We start from the raw sequence: 15521 nt of genomic DNA, 5'->3' as shown, positions 1-15521 counted from the left end.
GCAGAGTTTCTGATGAACGATCAGCTGTTAACCTTATGGGGATTCCCTTGTATGTTAATTGTTGCTTTTCCCTTGCTGCTTTTAAGATTTATTCTTTGTATTTAAATTTGGATAGTTTGATTAATATGTGTCTTGTCGTGTTTCTCCTAGGATTTATTGACTGTTTTCCATGTTAGGGAAGTTTTCAACTATAATCTCTTCAAATATTTTCTCAGTCCCTTTTTTTTTCTCTTCTTCTTCTGGGACCCCTATAATTCGAATGTTGGTGCATTTCATATTTTCCCAGAGGTCTCTGACATTGTTCTCAATTCTTTTCATTCTTTTTTCTTTATTCTGCTCTGTGGTAGTTATTTCCACTCTTTTATCCTCCAGGTCACTTATCCCTTCTTCTGCCTCAGTTATTCTGCTATTAATTCCTTCTAGAAAAATTTTAGTTTCATTTATTGTGTTGTTCATCACTGTCTGTTTGCTCTTTAGTTCTTCTAGGTCCTTGTTAAACGTTTCTTGTATTTTCTCCATTCTATTTTCAAGATTTTGGATCATCTTTACTATCATTACTCAGAATTATTTTTCAGGTACACTGCCTATTACCTCTTCATTTGATTGGTCTGGTGGGTTTTTGCCTTGCTCCTTCATCTGCTGTGTATTTCTCTGTCTTCTCATTTTGCTTAACTTACTGTTTTTGGGGTCTCCATTGTGCAAGTGGCAGGTTTGTAGTTCCTGTTGTTTTTGGTGTCTGCTCCCCTTGGTACGGTTGGTTCAGTGGGTTGTGTAGGCTTCCTGGTGGAGGGGACTGGTCCCTGTGTTCTGGTGGATGAGGCTGGACCTTGTCTTTCTGATGGGCAGGACCTCTTCCGGTTGTGTGTTTTGAGGTGTCTGTGAACTTATTGTTATTTTAGGCAGCCTCTCTGCTAATGGGTGGGATTGTGTTCCTGTCTTGCTAGTTGTTTGGCATAGGGTGTCCAGAACTGTAGCTTGTTGGTCGTTGAATGGAGCTAGGTCTTAGTGTTGAGATGGAGATCTCTGGGAGAGCTTTCGCCGTTTGATATTACAGGGGGGTGGGAGGTCTCTGCTGGACCAATGTCCTGAACTTAGCCCTCCCACCTCAGAGGCTCAGGCCTGACATCCGGCCAGAGCGCCAAGACCCTGTCAGCCACACGGCTCAGAGGAAAAGGGAGAAAAAGAAAGATAGAAAGAAAGAATAAATAAATAAATAAAATAAAATAAGGTTAATAAAACAGAAAAACTTTATTAAAAATAAAAAAATAAAAAATAATTAAAAAAAGAGAGGAAGAATTAAGAGATCAAATGAACCAAAAAACAAATCCACCGATGATAACAAGTGCTAAAGACTATACTGAAAAAAAAAGAAAAAAGGACAGTCAGAACCCTGGGACAAATGGCAAAAGCAAAGGTATACAGAGAAAATCACAGAAAGAAGCATATACATACACACTCACAAAAGGAGAAAAAGGGAAATAAAAAATATATATATGTAACAAAATAAAAAAGGAAGAGAGCAACCAAATCATTAAACAAATCTGCTGTTGATAATAAGCTGTAAATACTAAACTAAGATAAACATAAAACCAGAAACAAATTAGATGCAGAAAGCAAACCCCAAGTCTACAGTTGCTCCGAAAGTCCACCACCTCAATTTTCGGATGATTCATTGTCTATTCAGGTATTCCCCAGATACATGGTACATCAAGTTGATTGTGGAGATTTTATCCACTGCTCCTGAGGCTGCTGGGGGAAATTTCCCTTTCTCTTCTTTGTTTGCACAGCTCCTGGGGTTGAGCTTTGGATTTGGCCCCGCCTCTGTGTGTAGGTCACCTGAGGGCATCTGATACCTTTTGGGAAATCTGAGGTCTTCTGCCAGCGTTCAGTAGGTGTTCTGTAGGAGTTGTTCCATGTGTAGATGTAGTTTTGATGTATTTGTGGGGAGGAAGATGATCTCCACGTCTTACTCCTCTACCATCTTGAAGGTGCCCCCCCTCCCCGCCCATTTTCTAACTGGACTTTTTTGGGGGTTGTTTTTTGTGTTAGTTTTTAACTGTTGAGCTTTGAGAATTCTTTATATTCTAGGTAATAATCCTTTGTTGGACATGTGGTTTGTTAATATTTTCTCTCAATCTATAGCTTATCTTTTTATCTTTTTAACAAGGTCTTTTGCAGAACAAAAGTTTTAAAGTTTGATGAAGTCCAGTTTATCTGTTTTCCATTTTATGATTAGTGCTTTTTCGTGTCAAGTCTAAGAACTCTTTACCTGGTCTTAGATTCCCAAATATTTTCCTTTTTATTTTTTTCCCAGAAGTTTTATATTTTACATTTAAATCTATGATGTGAGTTAATTTTTTTGTAAAGGATTTGAAGTTTAGTTTAAGGTTCCAGCACTACTTGCTTAAAAGGCTGTATTTCTGCCATTGAAATTACCTTGCAACTTTGTTGAGTATCTGTTGGAGACATTTGTGTGTGTTTATATCTTGGTTCTCTTTTCTGTTCCATTTGATCTATGTGTCTAACCCCCTTCCAATGTCATACAGTCTTGATTTACTGTAGCTATATAGTAAGTCTTAAGATTGGATAGACTGAGTTCTCCTGTTTGATTATTTTTTTCAAAATTGTTTTTGCTATTATACTTCCTTATAGTCCATGTAAGTGTTAGAATAACATTTATATAATATTCTATATTTAATTTATATAATAATCTAATATAAATATTAGAATAGTTTTATTCTACAAAAAGTCTTATTGGAATTTTGTTAGGAATTGCATTAAATCAATTTTCAATTATCAAATATCAACTTAGGAATAATTGACATCTTTAATCTGTTGATTCTTCTAATCCATGGACATGGCACATCCCTCCATTTGTTTAGATATTCTTTGAGTTCTCCATCAGCATTTTTTAATTTTCAGGATGCAAGTTCTATATAGGTTTTGTTCTACTTACATTTAGTATTTAATTTTATTTTGAGAAATTTTAGTTGTATTTTTAATTTTGGTGTTCACATTTTCATTGCTAGTATATACAGATATAATTATATTTTTGTATGTTTACCTTGTAGCCGATGACCCTATTATTTGAAATTATTAATTATTTCTAGGAGTTTTTCTCTAGATTTTTGGAGATTTTCTATGTAGAAAGTCATATTATTTGCAAATAGTGATAGTTTTATTTCTTTCCTTTTGATTTGTGTGGTTTTTATTTCCTTTGTTTCCTTATTTCACTGGCTAAAACTTCTAGTATTGTGTTAAATGTGATGAGAATGAATATTGTTGCCTTATTCCCCATATTAAAGGGAAAGCTTCTGCTTTTCAAGGGATTGGTCCATTTCATAGAACTTGTAGAATTCATGTGTGTAGAGTGGTTTATTAGCGTTCCCTTATTCTTTTGATGTCTGCAGGGTCTATAGTGATAGCTCCTGTTTCCTCCAAGATATTGGTAATTTTTATCTTCTCTTTTTTTATCTTTCTTCAGGCTTGCTAGACGTTGCATTTTTTTAAAGAACTGGCTCTTGGTTTCATAGAACTTCTTTATTTTTCTTCTGTTTTTTATTTCATTAATTTCTGCTCTTACTTTCATTTTCTTCACTTTGCTTGTTTTGGGTTTATTTTGCTTTCACTTTTCTAGATTCTTTAGATGGACTCTTAGATTATTGATTTGAGATGTTTTCTCTTTTATAGTGTAATTATTTAATGCTTTAAATTTCCTTCTCAGCACTGCTTTAGCAATGCCCCTAAATTTTGATATGTTGTATTTTCATTTAATTCAGTTTAAAATATTTTTTGGTCTTGACATGTCCTCTCTGACCCATTGATTATTTAGAAGTGTGTTATTTATAGTTTCCAAGTGCTTGGGCTATTTTCTGTTATCTTTCTGTTATTGGTTTCTAATTTTATTTCATTGTCATCAGAGAACACACTCTGTATGATTTCAATTGTTTTAAATTTGCTGAGGTTTGTTTTTTGGCCCAGGATATGGTTTATCTTGGTATATGTTCTGTAGGTGCTTGAAATGGATGTGTATTCTGCTGTTGTCATATGCAATGTTCTATAAGCTTTGACTAGATCCTGTTTGTTGATGGCCTTGTTGAGTTTTATATCCTTGCTGATTGTTTTGTTTCATTGTCTTATCAGTAGTTGAGAGAGAGAGATGTTAAATATCCATCTAAAATTGTGGATTTGTCTGTTTTTTCTTTCAGTTCTATCAGCTTTTACTTTATATGTTTTGCAGCTCTTTTTTTGGTGCATATACATTTAGAATGCTAGGATTTCTGGGTTGATTAACCATTTATCATTATGTAATGTCTTTCTCTGTCTCAGGTAATTTTCTTTGTTCTGAAGTCTACTTTATCTTATATTAATACAGCCATTTCTACTCCCTTTTGATTAATGTTTACATAATATAATTTTTAAAATCTATTTACTTTCAACCTTCCTATATCATATTTGAAGTGGATTTCATGTAGACAGCATATAGTTGATCACGTTTTTAAATCCACTCTGATAATTGCTTCCTTTTAATTGGTATGCTTAGGCCATTTTTATTTAATGTAATTATTGATATGTTTGAGGTTAAACCTGCTTTTTAATTTTTATTTATTTATTTTTTCAGTTTGTTGTCTCTGGTTTTCACATCTCAGTTTTCTTTATCTTTTTTTCCCGTGGGTTACTTAAACATTTTTAGAACTACATTTTGATTTATTTATAATGTTTTTGATGGAATCTCTTTGTATATCTTTTAGTTGTTGCTGTAGTTATTATATTATATATACATGACTTATCCCAGCCTGCTGATCTTGATATTTTACCAGTTTGAGTGAAGTGATGAAACCTTACCTCCCTCAAGTCCCTTCACCATATCTGTGTGTAATACAATTGTCTTAAATATTTCCTCTCTAAAAATGTTGAACCACATCAGAAATTGTTATAATTCTTCAACCATAAAACATAATTTAGGAAACTTGAGAGGAGAAGTAAACTGTATTATATTTTCCCATATTTTAATGCTTTCTGTCATTCTTTCTTCCTTTCTGTAGTCCCAGAAATCCTTCTTTTTGTTATTCTGTTTAAAGAACCTCCTTTAGTCCTTCTTTTGGGATAGGTCCATTGGTGAAAAATTCTTATTTAATTTTACTTTATCTGAGAATGAATTGATTTTCCCATCATTCCTAAAAGATGTTTTTTGCTAGATAGAGTTTTGGTTGACAGCTTTTTTCTTTGAATATTTGAAAAATGTTATGCCACTTTCTTGGCTCCATGGTTTCTGATGAGAAATCTGCTGTCATTAAAAAATTTCTCCCTAAAAATAAGGTGTCATTTCTTCCCCATTCCTTTTACGTTTTCTTCTTTGAGTTTAGTTTTAGGAAGTCTGACTACGGTATATTTTGGGGTGAGTTTCTGTTGGCCTATCTATTTGGGGTACACTCATTTTCTTGAATCTATAGTTTGTACCTTTTGTCAAATTTGAGAATTTTTCAGGCCTTATTTCTTCAAGTACTGACTTAGCACTAGATCTACTGTGATACCATCCCAGAGGGAAAGGGGAGTGGTGCCTCAGTACTACCAGGTGGGGATGGAAGTCCCAGCTCTTCATGTGGTTTCCCCATATATCACAGATGGAAGTGAGGTGGAAGGATTTGTTACTACTTGTCAGGGATGATTGTCTCTTTTCCCTATTTGGTATTTTCTCCTACCACCCGGGTTGCATGATAGGATGAGGGTAAATGTTGGGGCACTCCGTTACAGTCAGGAAAGGTAGACGTCTTGGCTCCCCACTTGACCTTTGCTGGTATGAGTGGGGATGGGGCCACAGTTGGGATTTTTTTTCTGTGGTTTTTGTCTAGACTAGAGCAGTTATTGCCTAAAAGTTTTCTGTCTTGGCAGGCTGCTCCTTTCCTGGTCCTTTGGCTGGAGAGAGCAGGCTTCATTGGATTGTTTTTGTCTGTATTTGTTTGTGTTTCTGGTGGCTGGATTCTTTAGCTCTACGTCTAGGATACATGAAGCAAAAGGAAACTCAGGGAACTCACCACTGTACCATTCCCTGGGTCCAACAGTCCCTTTCCCATCTACCTTCTTCTCTTTACTTTTCAGGGTCTTATGCTTGTCGTATACATAATTTCCAGAAATTTTGGTTGTACTTGAGGGGATGAGTAGGGAAAAGCGCATCTGCTCTATCTTCCTGGATGCTCAGCCATCATGGAATTTTTAACCCTTGTTCCTCATGATATCATTGGTCTACAGGTTACACCTGGTTAATAGGGATGTGATCTGAGAAGAAGGTAATATCCAGATCTTGCTTTAAGAGTTTGGTTTTATTTTCTGCCTTTACTGTACCCAGGGTGTGGAATGATTCTATTTGGCTACATGTCCTTCTCTCTTCCATCATTCCTCTTTCCCTGGGCTAGAACTCTTGGGACTAGGTTGGGCAGCCAAGTAGTGGTTTCCTGAATAAATTTCTCTGAGGTGCTTGATGAGATGACTTTAGAGCCCATTTTTACCCACAAAAAATTCTACATGTGGTTGCTGATAAAACATGTAATAAAGTACCTGGCCATAGTTATTGTTCCATAACTATGTTTTTTTCCCCATTGTTATGGCTACTAAAGTCCCTATAAGTAAGTGCCCCTAGCAGATAATAAATCCTAAAGTTCAAGGACTTTAAACTTTACATGTCCCAAATCTTTTACAGACTCATTGTTTTAACATGTATATAACACACACAAAGTGCTTACATGATGTTTAGCTTATAGTGGACATTCAGTATATATTAGTTGCTTTTTCTTCTCTTTTTACTTTTAAATATTGGCCATTTGTTGAAGTCTTCAGTATAGAGGCAGTACCCTCTGTTGCATAAAAACACAGGCTCTTGTGTCAAGAAGCTTGGGTATCAATCTCAGCTCTGGTACTCACTAACAGTGTGACTTGGGCAAGTTATTTCACATCATTCTGACTTGGTTTTCTCACCTACAACATGGGAACAATAATAGCAACTATTGAGAATTAAATGAGGTAATACTTCTAAAGAGCTCAGAAGAGTACCTTTAGATACAAACTCAATTAATGTTGTATTTTTGTTTCTGTTTTTTTACTATTCTATAGCAAGAAAGTTCCTTAGAGTCAAGGGCTATGTCTTATTTAAGGTTGTATCCTCAGAACCTAGCATAGTGATTGGTACCTAATAGACAAATGTTTCAATAAACAAAATGTTGTACAGGCATACCTTGTTTTATTGTGCTTCGCTTTATTGCGCTTTGCAGATATTGCGTTTTTTACAGACTGAAAGTTTGTGGCAACCCTGTGTCGAGCAAGTCTATTGGTGCCATTTTTTCAAAAGCATTATTTTTAAATTAAGGTATGTATATATATTTTTTAGACATAATGCAGTTGCACACTTAATAGACTACAGTATAAGGTAAACATAACTTTTATATGAATTGGGAAACCAAAAAAAATTGAGTGACTTGCTTTATTGCCAGAGGTCTGGAACTGAACCCACAATATCTCTGAGTATGCCCTATAATGAATTACTGAATTAATTTATTTAGAAATGAAAATCTTAGAGGCAGCATAAAATCAACAATCATTTCTGACTAGTGGAGTTTCCTAGGTTCATAAGAAATAACTATGGGAAAGAGGTTCATTTTATGTGTTTCTTTAAAATTTAGCCTCAGCCATTGCCACCATTGGGCCACCTACAGAACTGATTACTTCTGAAGTCACTGCCAGGAGCTTTATGGTAAACTGGACTCATGCCCCAGGAAAAGTGGAAAATTACAGAGTCGTGTATTATCCTGCCAGGGGTGGAAAACCAGAAGAGGTAATAAGGAGACAGTATTTTCTAACCATTATTTTCATTCTCTCAATTCTTGTACGGTAGTGAAGACAAGACAGAAATGTGTATATAAGGAGATTATTCTGTCACAAGCATTTAAAATTATTTGACTGAAATACATTTCCATGTGTCTATGTTGTTCTTCTATTTCTCTAGGTTATGGTATTTACATCTTCTCTTCTTACCTCCATCAAGGAACCTTCAGAACTGGTCATGTGCCCATTTTTAACACAACTTATTTTGACTTTACTTTTTTGTGATTTTAAAAATTAATGAGTTCTAAGGCAAAAGGAATCAGTCGTTAATTATCTGGCCAGAATCCCATTTTGCTACTGATATTTTCTTTCTACTTGGGGAGTGGTCTGAACTTTCTGCCTTAAGGAAGTCTGTGTGTTCCAAATAATGTGGTCATATAGTCCTCCAGGGTTTGGGATTTCCTGGTTGTTTGCGGAGATTCGTGCAAAGGAGAAGCCATAATAAAGTACCTGTGGCTGACCTTTCTTGTGGGTTGGCCATCACAGGAGAGAACATCTATTGCCAGATGATTAGATGGTTCCCATTTCATGCCTTTGATAGAGGGAATATGTTAAAATGTGATGAAATCTCCCTTTTTTTGTTTTTAATTATTAATTAATTAATGAATTAATTAAGGCTGTGCTGGGTCTTCGTTGCTGCGCACGGGCTTTCTCTAGCTGCGTTGAGTGGGGGCTACTCTTCGTTGCGGTGCGCGGGCTTCTCATTGCGGTGGCTTCTCTTGTTGCCGAGCACAGGCTCTAGGTGCGCGGGCTTCAGTAGTTGTGGTGCATGGGCTTGGTAGTTGTGGCTTGCAGGCTCTAGAGCGCAGGCTCAGTAGTTGGCATACAGGCTTAGTTGCTCCGTGGCATGTGGGATCTTCCTGGACCAGGGATCAAACCTGTGTCCCCTGCATTGGCAGGTGGATTCTTAGCCACCCCGCCACCAGGGAAGTCCCTCCCTCTCTTCTTTTGAAGTGCTAACCTTTTGTTGTTCTAACCTCTGATTGACCTCAGCATGTTTCACAATTTTCTTCTGCATTATGGCAGGATTTATGTTTTTTGGTTTTTGTTTTTTTTAAGTGTTTGAGTAGATTCTAGAGGTTTAAATCATCTGGACTTAAAAAAAGAATCAGAGTGCTTCCAATAGCTCTATCTTTTTCATTACTAATAAACCTTTTAAATGCTTCCTAAGGCTCCATGGAAAAATATCACATGTCAACTGTTACTAAGTGGATATGATTAGGATAACAATTAGCTTGGGAATGACACAGTTTCCATTAGATGTGAATTAGTAAGGGACTTTTGGACATATTCCTAAAAGGTGGGTCACTTCATGTGAGAATTCAAGGGGAATTGACTGCCACAGTGGAAAAGAGAATGTGGTGCAAATAAGAAAATATTTAACGAAAGGTTCTTGCTAGAGATATTTTTGCTTTTGGATTTCCAGTCTGCATGTGAGATATTCCATTTTCTCATTCCTCAAACTGTTCTTTCAACAGGTGGTGGTGGATGGAAGCGTATCTTCCACGGTATTGAAAAACTTGATGTCTTTAACTGAATATCAGATAGCAGTCTTTGCAATATATGCTCATACTGCTAGTGAAGGCCTTCGGGGAACTGAAACCACAGGTGTGTATTGAATTGTACCCACTTCTGATTCTGTGTGACATTGATCTGGTGGCTTAGTTGTGCTGTATGTAGTACTGGTCCATGCTATATTTGCAGTTTGCAGGTGCCATATATTGGGAGGGATCTTATAAAACTCTGGTATGTTTAGGAGAGAGAAATCTTAGCGATGAAGGGTGCAAAATACATTTATTCATTTAATAAACAAATATTTAGTGAATTCTTATTAAAAACTAAGCAGTGGGCTTGAATTTGTCATTAGAAGTAGAGAAGGAGCTCTGTAGCTCTCCTGCCTAGTAGAATATTAGGGAAAGTACATTACATCTGTTTTCTTTATGAGTATCACTGTAATTAAAACTTACGAATACTAGTCAGTCATTCCTTAACTGAGCAAGATCTTGATCGCACACACATATATACACGCACACATGTTCAGAGAATCCTGGGAAGAGATAATCTTAAGAAACTTGATCACCCACTCATTTAGTTATTTCAAACATTAATTGAGTTCCTGTTACATGCCAGGTAGTATATAAAGTTGATCTAAAAACTCTGCCTCTGATAGACCAATGACAAGGTGCCAGGCTTTATGATAATCATACTTCCTGTCCAACACATTATTGGATTTATCCCTGAAAGCAATTTGTAAGGCAGGTGTTAATACTCCTGCTTTACAGAAATATTTTTAGCAATAATCCCTGCCCTTAAGAAAGTTTTAGACTAGCAAGGGAGAAAATGCAACCCAAAGATACACAAACAAATTAGTGCAGTGAAGTACTACGGGCACGCCAGTAGAAGTATGATAAGGAACTGCACCTGTAAGCAAAGTCCTGAACTTGACATTGTGGTTGGGAGTGCAAGCAGGACCTGGAATTATATTTGAAAACAACATTTCATAGTTTTTATTGACATTGTTTAAGCCAGGAACTTGCAATTTATTCTTAGTCCCTTTTTCCCTACCTCTCCAATATGGCAAATCTTATTGCTTGATTATTTTATTTTTCTCAAACCCTATTTTTACTGACAGTCATGTCTCCTCACTGTCTCTGATTGCATGTGCTGATGAGTGTCTGTTTATTCATGTATTTGTTCACCCAGCCCCCATTCTGTCACTTATTAAGTGACCCAACAACTATTTTTAATGGCTGCTGCAGATCAGACACTATGCTTGGTAATGAACATAAGACAACGGTCAGAAGAGCCTCCCTCCTCTTGACTGGCTCCCAGACAGACGTGCCCATCACTGTAATGAGATATAAGAAGCTAAAAGGTGTCATTCCTGCTCTTAAACATTCATTATGTGTACCTTCCCCAAAGGGGCTTATAGGGCCACGTGCACAGATTCAAGGACAAAAATTACCTGAAAAATATGTTTGGTTTTAGATCCTAACATATAGATAGATACCTTGAAATAAGCAAGCACACTGATAAATGGCTGACCATTAAAAAAAAAACTCCTCTTGCAGTTTCTTTACCTATACCTTCCGACCTTGAACTGTACGATGTGACTGAGAACAGTCTGAGGGCGAGATGGAACCCAGTGGCTGGAGCGTCAGGGTACCTGATCCTTTACGCTCCTCTCACGGAAGGCCTGGCTGGGGATGAAAAAGAGGTAACTGCATGCTGCCTACCAGGGTCCTAGAATTTTTGACTTCTTTAACATAATTTGGTTTGTTTTTGCTACAAAAATGTATAAAATTTATAAAAGTCACATTAGCAAAAGAAAAAAAGCACTTGTAATCCCACCACCTAGAGGTAGCCATTGTTAACATTTAGTTAAGAGTCTTTTCCAGTGCATTTTAAACACAACCAATGGGAATGGTTTTGTAGTTTTCCTTGTAGTTTTCCTTTTGCTTACTGTGAATATCTTTCCATTACCATTAAATAATATTTTATATAATCATTTAAACAGCTTTATAATATTCCACTGTTGGTTTGTACCAGGTCACGTTTAATTAATCTCATGCTATTGGACATTTGCATAATTTGCTATATAGGGGAGTTCCCTGGTAGTCCAGTGGTTAGGACTCACACTTTCACTGCCAGGGCCCGGTCGGGGAACTAAGATCCTGCAGGCCGCACAGGGGCCCGGCCAAAAAAAAGAGAGATAATTTGCTATATAAATATACTTTTGGGACCATTCTTAACATATAACTTTGCATGGTTATCTGATTATTTCCTTAGGATAAATTCCTAGAAGTGAAGTTTCTTTCTCAAAGAGTATGCAAATTATTAAGGCTTATACTAGGTATTACCCCCTTACTCTAGAGAAATTTTATACAATTTATATTGCTCTATGCAGTTCACAAATGACAGTGATTACCCTATGTACACGGACTTTGAAAAATTTGTTTTACTAATTTGCGAGGTAGATAAATGTATCTCACGGAGGTGGATTGTTTTGCATTTTTTTCCATTTTAAATGATGAATCTTTGGCTTTCGAATCATTTATTTTAGTCCTTCTTTTTAATTTATAGTTAACAATTACTACAGTGTGGATGTTCCAGGAAGAAAGCAGAGATGTCTGTGACCGTTGGGAGGGTTGACCAGGCAGGTGGAGTGGATATGAGAGGGAGTATAGCACTCGATCCTTTCACATTATCTAAAACCTGCCTCTTTTGACAAGAATCTTTAGGGCCAATAATATGGTGATTCTAGTGTCAAGAACAGAACATTGGTGACATGTGTTCTTTTATTACCAAGGCTTAGACAGTTTTTGCCCACTTGGATTTAATGTCGATCTGAATTATTTTGGTGGAAGGGAGACTTTAAAATGATGCTAAAAAGACACTAAGCTTTACCAGGAAAGAGAAAAATAAAAAAGACAGGCATACCCGTTCACACCCAAAAGATTAGCAAAGTTTTTAAAGTCTGATAATACTGCATATTAGTGAGCATGTGGGGAGACAGAAACATTCGTGTAAACTGGTGTGTCGATTGGTACAGCTGCCTTGGAGAATAATTTGAAATATTTCAGCAAGTTAAAGATATATACAATTTTTTAGGTATATATCGTAGAGAAACATCCTTCCAGGACTTTTCAGTGCAGGCACTTGGTCAGAACAAAATATTGCAAACAACTGCCATGTTCATCAACAGAATGGAAAATAATGGCATATTTATACAAAAGAATCTCATAAGGGAATTAAATAATATGAACTATGTCCCTGTGTTTCAACATGGCTAAATCTTGAAACCTAATATTGCCAGGGAAAAAACTGTAAAAATATTACACTGAATGGTCCATTTATGCACATTGTTAAACATACTGAACCATATACTATTTATAGATATATTCGTAAAAAAATGTATCAGTGAGATACACTTCAACATTAGGGTAGAGGTGGTGAGAAAGAGTTTGTTTTATTTGACTATATAGTGCTTTTTAAAATAAGATCTGATGTGCATATGACAAAATGTTGATATTTATTAAATTTGGGTGGTGGGTGCATCAGGGAATATTACGTTGTTTTCTCTACCTTTATATTATATACACTGAGATATTTCAAAATTAAATGTTTTAATTTGACCATACCACTGACAGTTGTATGACAGGGGACAGTCTATGGAGATATTTTTCCCTCTTTCCAAAACAAAAATAAAACCATTCCTGTCACACACTGATAATGTTGGCTAGTTTGACTGACCCCCAGGGTCAGAAAAATCATCCCCAAATCAAGAAGCAAATTGCCGATTTGAGCATCAAGGTGGGTTGATCTCTTTGGACTCCTGGAAGGGACTTGCAATCCAAGTGGACAGGCCCCTCTGTTGAATGGGGCAACACTGGTCTGGCTCCATAGGGTTTGCAGCAAAAACTGGGCATCCAGTCAGAGGACTGGTGAGAATTAGCCAAGCGGCGAAAGATGTCCACTTGGCATCCCCCTCTCAGCATGCTGCCTGGAACTTACTCTCTTCGTAGAGAACGTTTCTGATTCATCTCCACCCACGCTCTTCTGGGGACCAAATATTTGACACTGTTATTCTGGCTGCAGCTGCCACTTGTCCAGATGTAAAGCGTTATCCTAAAAGAGCACGCACGGCGCATTCAGTTTTATATGGTTTCATAGCTTCTGGTTCTAATATAAAATAACATGAGACAATGAAAAAAATTACGGCTTGAAACCTGTTTGATGAAGAAGGGTTTGTGAGGAGGCAAAGTCTTGTTACATAAAGTCTCACCTGTATTCAGCTGCGCTCTGATCAGCGTGAATAACATACACTGGCGAACGATCTGATAACGTGTGTTCTTTTCAGATGAAAATTGGAGAGACCCACACAGATATTGAGCTGAGTGGGTTGTTGCCCAATACGGAATACACAGTCACAGTTTATGCTATGTTTGGAGAAGAGGCCAGCGACCCTGTTACAGGACAAGAAACAACATGTGAGTGGTTCAGTCACTCAGATGAAATGCTGTAATAAAAGCCCAAACAAACATGGGGATTCTGAATTAGAAATACTGGTTTAGGTTGAAACCTCTTAAGAGCTAACTGTAATGTAGGAAAATGTCTAATTTATTTAGGGGAAGGAAGTGTATTTCTTCTCGTCTTGTTGTTATTTTTTTTTTTAATTTATTTTATTTACTTATTTTTGGCTGCATTGGGCCTTCGTTGCTGTGCGTGGGCTTTCTCTAGTTGCGGAGAGCGGGGGCTACTCTTCGTTGTGGTGCGCGAGCTTCTCATTGCGGTGGCTCTTGTTGCGGAGCATGGGCTCTAGAGCGCAGGCTTAGTAGTTGTGGCACACGGGCTCAGTAGTTGTGGCTTGCGGGCTCTAGAGCGCAGGCTCGGTAGTTGTGGCACATGGGCTTAGTTGCTCCGTGGCATGTGGGATCTTCCCGGACCAGGGCTCGAACCTGTGTGCCCTGCATTGGCAGGCAGATTCTTAACCACTGCGCCACCAGGGAAGCCCTCGTCTTGTTGTTATTGAGTCACATGGATTCTAGAACTGAACTGTGGCATCCTCTAGATGATGCCACCAGTGTCCTTGTCTAAATCCAAATGCTAGAGCAGAATATGGGGGGAAAATATGGGCTTTGGAATCAGAGCAGCCAAGATGTGAATCCCAGCTAAAGTCATATTTTGGGTGGGTGACAATGGGCAAGTGATGGAGCATTATTGAGCCTGTGAAAGGAGGAACAATAACCTGATAGCATGTGGTTGATAGAAGATTAAATACAGTAATACAAATTAAAGTTATTAACACATAGTTACTCAATATTTTTTTTTTACTCCCACTCATACCAAAATTCACACTTTTTTCTGAAAATCTTTGATGTCCTCCTGATCTCAGACTATTATTATTATAATTAGTTTTTAAAAATTGAGTAAAAATTGTATTGGCAAGTCCAATTTGGGTAAATATAGGGAGTTCATAATATTTTTAAGAGTTGTAATTATCTATTTGAAAATATGACATAGAGAAAATGCTACCCTGCCAAACTAACAATGTTTTGTCACCTACGATTAAAAATAGGGGTCTATTAGTTGTGTTTTGAATAAGAAAGGGCAAGGAGATGGGGTCTCTCACATCACTCTGAGCCTGGAAGGAGGTGAATAGCACAATTTCTACTGTGCTTTTGTCTTGAAGATTCTACTTGAGAAACATACAAAGAAATTTAATGATAAGGAAGTTTTCTCCCACATCCATTCTTTGTTAGTCGAGGCTATGTTGTCTTGCTCTTCAGAGGAAGACCGGTGTAATTAAAACAACAAACAACAAAACTCGGAGAGCCCAAGAAAGAAGGGGAAAAGAAATAAGTCAGAAAGCATCTAATATATCACCTAAGTCAATTTTGGAACTCTGTAGATTTGGAAGGAAAACTTTTCCCAACCACCCATCTCTCTTTTTCACTCAGAATACTCATTTGTTTATTCAGGATAACTCATTTGTTATCCACTCTTTGAAAGTAGTGTTCCCATGAAACCTTTCGCAAGCCGAATGACATAAAGCAAAGAAGCAATTAATTTTAGGACACATCTTGCTAATGGATGCACAAAATAAATCAAGATAAAGCACAGATGCTCACAGACAGAGTTCAAAG

At 37.0% G+C, this 15521-nt stretch overlaps 1 protein-coding gene across 5 annotated transcripts in view; it reads left to right on the top strand.

The window, feature by feature from the left end:
• COL14A1 (collagen type XIV alpha 1 chain) overlaps positions 1–15521 on the top strand; it is a 241550-nt gene that overhangs the window by 73442 nt on the left and 152587 nt on the right. For all 5 annotated transcript variants that reach the window (XM_036829890.1, XM_036829894.1, XM_036829891.1 and 2 more), the window contains exons 10-13: positions 7674–7825; positions 9354–9483; positions 10947–11092; positions 13736–13865. In XM_036829890.1, the coding sequence (XP_036685785.1) occupies positions 7674–7825; positions 9354–9483; positions 10947–11092; positions 13736–13865 (558 nt within the window). The remainder of the gene's footprint in view (positions 1–7673; positions 7826–9353; positions 9484–10946; positions 11093–13735; positions 13866–15521) is intronic.

Source organism: Balaenoptera musculus, chromosome 17 (genome assembly GCF_009873245.2).
Source record: "Balaenoptera musculus isolate JJ_BM4_2016_0621 chromosome 17, mBalMus1.pri.v3, whole genome shotgun sequence".
NCBI classification, from domain to species: domain Eukaryota; kingdom Metazoa; phylum Chordata; class Mammalia; order Artiodactyla; family Balaenopteridae; genus Balaenoptera; species Balaenoptera musculus.
This window is presented reverse-complemented; position numbering and strand designations above follow the sequence as displayed.